Raw genomic sequence first — 6,499 nt, 5'->3', positions numbered from 1 at the left:
AGGTAATTATAACGTGTCATGATTCTCAAATAATGGGGAGTCAGAACACTCTTTGAATTTCAAAAACTCTAACCAAGTATTTTCAACACGATTATTTTTAGTGGATTCGATAACACGTCAAAACGCACTCCTGTTATTATATAACAAATACAAAATTACATATCAAGGCTTGAATTTATAGGCCCTTAAAAACTAATCCCCATTCCAGAGTCCATAGCGTTTTCTCAATGCGGATTCCCGGAAAATACGTCAAACTGAATCCGAAATCTTGGCTTAAGCTCCGGGATCCGACGGTTGAACTCCCGCGAAATCCAAGTTTGACTGGATTCCGAAATCCAGAGCATGGAATCCGAATATTGCATAGGGTGCAGTTTACTTTGAATTAAATTACGTTCAATTTCATCATTTAAAAAATTAACATGCGCACAATTTACTCTTTCGTAGAATATTGCTTTTACAACAGGAGGGTGAAATTCACACTTCCGTTTACTTGTCCATTTGACTCCCAAAAGTCATTGATACGTAAATCCTCTCCACAATTTTATTGAAATGTCAGTCAGAGAGGTATTGAGAATCAAGAATATTATCAGCTTAAGAGGTCTGATCTGAATACAAAACCAAATTCTCATGACTACCTGACAATGAAATCCTTGGTACAAGTTAGGAGGATTAACGTTTCGATGATCGTGGGAATGCCGTTCAGCCGTTATTTCTAAATAAATAATTTACATTTTCATGCACTTGCATTATTAAATTAAGAACAGGAAATGGTTAGGTTAAAATGGAGCCAAACCCCACAGTCGACTTTCCATTTCTTTCTCAGAGAGAACTTTCCAGACTTGCTGATTCTAATGTACGAATTAGTTGCGCGCAGTTTCACGGCCCAATACAACGTTGGGTTATCAAAGTTGTATGAGACGTAAACTCGATGAAAAGAAAACTGGCATTTGTCCTCAATCCTATCCGTCGGTTGCTTAGATAAGGTCTGTAAATGAGAAGAGAGGCACACTTTAAGAATAAAAAGAAGACATTAGCGCCTTAAACTCATATATTTTTCTCAAATCTTGAGATTTAGCTCTTAATTGGCCACTCAATATATATTTTTTTAACAAGGATAGTTATGGGTTCATCCATGAGATGACAATAAATTTCTTAACTTGCTTTCGAGTTTTGAAAGGAGTTTTCGAAAGCAGTTTAATTAATTTTGTGAACTCATCTCATGTAAAATTGAATAGACCCTTGATGACACATTATAATGCTCAAAAAGAAAGAACAGAGGCCAGTCACAGTAACTTTGACAAAGTAAAAAAACTGCAAGTACAAAACATCATCCTCGCTCCCAGGGTCCTCTCTCTTCCTCCCTCGAAAAAGTACCCTGGTTACGGCTGATCACGTGTCTGCAGGATTTTTCAGATCCCAGAAAGAAAATTGAAGGGAGCGGCAAAATGGTTACATTTTGGTCTCCATTGATGTCATCTACTGAGCCAAGTAGGGAGTGAAAATTGAACATTCCCAGGAGTCCTTGCAAGCAACCATTCAAAAAGCCAGGAAGAATTATTCCTTTTTCGGATTGTGACTTGGCAATCTCTTCCGCTCGACTTCAACTAGTTTCCAGTTTCCCGTGCGCCTGATAACCTCAGAGATATAAAATAAATATCTTACTAACTCGTTTCTCCGTCCGTACTTAAAGTTATGGATCGATCCTCGTTTTTTCTCGTTGACTTATGGCCCGCTAGCTTCTCGCCTGGACCATAAATCAACGGAAAATAATTCGGTCCGTAACTTACCGTACGGACATCCAAATCGTTTAGTAAGAGGTATTTATCACCCGGAAAATCTTACTTCATCAAATTTTGATATGACTCCTGGGATCAAACTATTTAGAACAACAACCAGAGGTGATCTCAGCGCGTGGCTGAGATCGAAGGAGGATAAAGATGCAGCCGTCTGCGAATTATTAATTTAGGGAGCTTAAGAAACGACGACGACGACGGCAACAACAACACCACAAAACAAAGATATCATTGGTTAAAAGAACACAAACAATCGTGCTGCACGTGCATCACGCATTATGGCACATTTTTTTGCGGTACACCGCATAACATCGACGTGAAATCACCAAATTTAAGGTTTTGACTACAACGTGGGCATGCAATTCCTGGATTTCACATGGCGTCACGACCGCCGTGTTGGTGTCCCCAAACAATGAAATGGCGGCCATGTTGGTGTCCCGATCCAATCCTCCGGGGATTGAAAGCTATTATTATGCTAACGTCTTCTTTTGTTTTCGTTGATCACGTGAGTGAAACCCAATAATAGAGCTAGAGTCTTTCATTCTATATTTTCTATATTTTTAGGAAAAGGAAAGGAGATATTAAATGAAACAAAACAAAACAAAACTTACCAATTTTCCATTCTCAACTGCGAGGTAATATCCTGGAAATGCCACAGACTCGAACATTGTAAAGGTACTGCTGTCTTGACACCTTCTTTGGGCGAACACTGTGGAAAGGAGAAAATGAGAATTAATTTGGAGTTTGTCCTCTTAAGTTACCAGTGTTCATTCGTACAAAACATACACTTATCAACAGTAATTACCAAACAATCCACACTTAACGTTCAAAGTAACTTAAAGGCCTTTGCACGTGTTGGCGTTAAAATCTGGAATTGAACTTATCGAAAAACTCTTTTTAAAAAACCATTAGAACAAAACTAATTGAAAATCTAGAAATTGAAAATTGCCATACCAAGAAGACAGATACCTTAATTAACAAGATGAAAGATTAGATTCAAACTGAAGTTAAGTTTAGTCTGTAGTTTTCCTCAGGACCTCTTACTTTTTGTTCTTTTACCTAGACTGTTTTCTTCTCCTTTTCTCCTAAATTAATCCTTCTCCCTTCGAAATATTTGAAAGCACGATGAGTAATGTTTACATGATGTAATCGTATGTAATGACCATTTATTGTTTTAAAAAAATTGTCTAAATTATTCTTTGTACAGTCTGGCTTGCCGCGATTAGCTTTTCAATATTTGCAAGCCCGCCTAGTAATAGACTGTATTCAAAAATGGCGGCCAAGAAATTATTTTATTTTGTCTTTGTGCTAATCACCTCACTAACCTCACTTTGGAGGAAAAATTCTTTTGAATTCGTTCGTGCTAACGAGGCTAGCGAGAATGATTAGCATAAAGACAAAAGAACAAGAACCTAGCCACCATAACTTAAACTTTTCGCTGTAAAGGATGTTTAAAAGAACAGCTGCGAGTTAGTAATTCATGGTTACACTCACGAAATCAGATGATCTTTTTTTGAGTGAAATAAATGTATAGTATTTGGAGAGCGGGTTATGGACGAAAGAGAAAAGTAATGCACCTCTTGCACTTATCAAGGCAACTTGCAACTGTCGGACCTCCGTCGCTTTTCATCCCCCCCCCCACCCCCCCCCCCCCTCCCAAAAAAAAAATAAACGTAAGTCTTTCCGTAAAATTCCTTTTTTTCCAGTAAAATTCCTTTCACAATTTATGCCAAGGATGCCATCTTTTTTTCAAACATCCGGGTCGTTTTTTTGAGGTGGGGTTGCTTTGTGCAAAAACATTTATGCAAAACACCCAAAATGGCGTCAAAGTGATGTCATCACTCCTTTTTTGGCAACCTGTTTCCCATACATTCTCTCTAATGTCCGTAGCAACGTGACGTCAGAGTCCGGCGTATATTGACACTTCTAGTAGTATTTGGAGAGCGGGTTATAGACGAAAGTGAGAAATGACCCTCTCACTTATCTGCACAATTTAAGCAATTGTCTCTTGTAAACACCTGAAAAAAGCAGATGGTCTACCATTTTGCAAAAGGAGACTCTTTGGAGCTACGACTGAAAATTTCGAAATGGTGAATTCTTGCCAAATTGTTATCTGGCACTCGGATTTTCTCCGAGGATCCCTGGGTCGAGTCAACACATTTCTTTGAATGGGGTCTGAACAATTGTCATCTCCTCTCTTTCCCCTTAAGAGTTAAGTAGTCCTTCCTTTAATTCAAGTAAGTCAACTCACATTTACTGTTGTGACAAATATCAGAATTTCCTGTGAAAGAAAGTCTGAAAACTCCCAATCCAACGGCTCTTTTAACTTCCAAATATTTTCCAGTGCTAAACGATTTTATGGCCCATGTTTTGTGAGTCCTATCACCAAGGCAAGGAAACGAAAAAACGTACGCAGAAAAGCTGAAGAGAACAACTGCACTCTGTGAATGAAAAAAAAAAATGGAGTTAGAAAGTAGATGTGAGCTACAGAATCAAGTTTGTTTTATATTAACCAAGATCTTATTTTACGTCTTTGATACCAAGATCCATAAAGCAGGGTTTATAATACAGTGGACAATGCTGTTGCTTGAGCTGTGTAGACAATTTTGGCGTTGCCCATGAAAAATCCATCTTTATTATATAAACACCAATGAAACTGATCATGTGAGCTTTCGCGCGAAACCACATAAGAAAATAACATTGTATTTTCCGGCACACGTGAAAAGATCACCGTTGCTATGGTTACGTAATTAATCGCGGCGCCGTTCCACGTTTGGACCACAAAAAGATATTGAAGTGATACGGTTTGGTATCATTTCATTGGTGTTTATATAATAAACAGAACGATATATGACCGCTTGCAGATACGAAAGTTCTCTTCTCGTGTTGAAAAATGTTCCACTCGTTCGCTGTTTTGAGAGCCACTAGTTTATTTTTTTTGGCACAGTTTACTAGTAAACAAAATAATTAGCATGTTTAACGAGTGAGTGAGTCGGAACTGTACTAAACATGGAACGCGGACGATGACCTTTTGATAAGGATTACCGTGAAAATAGGATTATGTGAAAAAATGACAAAGAAATGTTTATAAAAGTGAGGAAATTTAAAAGGAATAATAATTCTCTAATCGGGTGAGAATTTCAAAGATGCAACAGTTTCTTGCAAAGTCTTACGTACATCCATTGGTTTGAAACATTTACGGGGGAACTAATTGACCATTTCGAGTATTACCACAGCTAATTAGATACCATTTCAAACTAATCTTGATTTTGTTTCACTGACATAATTGCATTTGGCCAATTAAATGCCCTCTCGTTTGCACAAAAACGGACCCAAAATTGTAGAATTAGCATGTTTAACCAGCGAGTGAGTCGGAACTACTTCGTTAACTCTAACCGGCGATTGACATGGATTCCGGAAGATGACCTTTTGAGAAGAATTACCGCGGTGAAAATGGGATTAAGTGAAAAAAAAAAACAATTTAACGGTGAAGAGGAAAAACGAAAATCCTTTATTAAAATCCCATAAAAAACCTACGCGCAAATGATCAAATTTCAAAAACCTCAATAAAAACAACAATCATTCCATCAATAAAGATATAAAACGCGAGAAAAATCAATATGAATTATAAGCAGGTAGTTAAACTTTCCCTTTTTCCTTATCTACGACATGGTTGTTGATGAGAATCAACAGCAATGTTAACAATTTTTTAAAAAATTTAAAGGTCGTACTTCTGAAAAGGCCTAGCTTATATATAAACAGAATTAACTATTAGAGGATAATGTAAAGTGCTATTTCTACCCATGTAAACCATGTGAGCGTTAGCCCTACGAATGGAATTGGGCCCATTCAAGGACAGACAAAAACTGAATCCACGACCTTTGGGTTAGATCACCGCTGCTCAACCGACTGAGATAAAAAACTATTAAAAATGCTAGAACTATTCAAATCATCTTGTCTATTTCTAGATCTCTTTCTTTGACTCCTTCCCTTCTTTTATTTAAAACGAATAATAGTTCAATCTCTAATCGGATGAGAATTCCGAAGATGCAGCGGTTCCTTGCGAAGTCTTGCGTACATCCACTGGTTTAAAACATTTACGGGCTGAATTCATGACCATTTCGTGTACTGCTGCAGCTAATTAGATACCATTTCAAACTTGATTTTTTTTTAAACTGGCATCAATTCATTTAGAACAACATTTTGGCCAATTAAATACCCGGCTCACGTTTTTACAAAAACTGACGCAGAATTATGCAACCCGAAATCCCTATCAAACCATTCATATCGTTTGCCTGGGGTACAAATGTCAATGCTTACCGTGAAAATCTGGGGCCTCATCTACCTTCACAATTTCAACAATGGATAATCAATCTTTTTTCCCTATTTCCTAGTTTTTTTCTCTCTTGATCTGATATCAGAGGGAAACTTTTGAGGGCCTTTTATCTTATATCAAGAATTAACTGGGGGCCCTCCCATTGGTCGATAATAATAGATCTCGCGTTGAATATTTCCTTAGCTAAGAGGCCTAAGTTCCCACTATAATGAAACTAGGAATTGTCTTTGAGGCACGCCCAATATGCTGTGCTTTTACTTCGGTCTAATTAATACTGTGTTGATTCGTAACATTAGCATGTGTTTTTAGTCCCTCAAAGAAGATGCTTGACGTGTTTTTGCTCTCTTTTAGACTCAAAATTGCAAGTTGG

At 37.5% G+C, this 6,499-nt stretch overlaps 1 protein-coding gene across 1 annotated transcript; it reads right to left on the bottom strand.

Moving 5' to 3' along the window:
* Positions 1–754: 754 nt before the first annotated feature.
* On the bottom strand, positions 755–6,193 carry LOC138015757 (uncharacterized). The gene is made up of 4 exons (XM_068862870.1): positions 6,114–6,193; positions 4,045–4,234; positions 2,405–2,502; positions 755–985 (listed from the first exon to the last, which is right to left on the bottom strand). Exons 1-4 carry the CDS (start codon positions 6,132–6,134, stop codon positions 755–757), a joined length of 540 nt encoding a protein of 179 aa, XP_068718971.1. The 5' UTR covers positions 6,135–6,193.
* Positions 6,194–6,499: the final 306 nt, after the last annotated feature.

The sequence above is a fragment of the Montipora capricornis genome, chromosome 1 (genome assembly GCF_036669925.1).
Source record: "Montipora capricornis isolate CH-2021 chromosome 1, ASM3666992v2, whole genome shotgun sequence".
Lineage (NCBI taxonomy): Eukaryota > Metazoa > Cnidaria > Anthozoa > Scleractinia > Acroporidae > Montipora > Montipora capricornis.
The sequence above is the reverse complement of the archived record's forward strand: the minus strand, read 5'-3'. Positions and strand labels throughout refer to the sequence as shown.

What these genes read in the sequence shown, in the direction of transcription:
- LOC138015757 (XM_068862870.1), bottom strand. Translation starts at nt 6,134, where the DNA reads ATGAGGCCCCAGATTTTCACG. An exon ending in TATTTGTCACAACAGTAAAT is followed by an intron (nt 2,503 to 4,044) that starts GTGAGTTGACTT and finishes TCCTTTCCACAG; the next exon opens with TGTTCGCCCAAAGAAGGTGT. An exon ending in CAGTTGAGAATGGAAAATTG is followed by an intron (nt 986 to 2,404) that starts GTAAGTTTTGTT and finishes TCTCATTTACAG; the next exon opens with ACCTTATCTAAGCAACCGAC.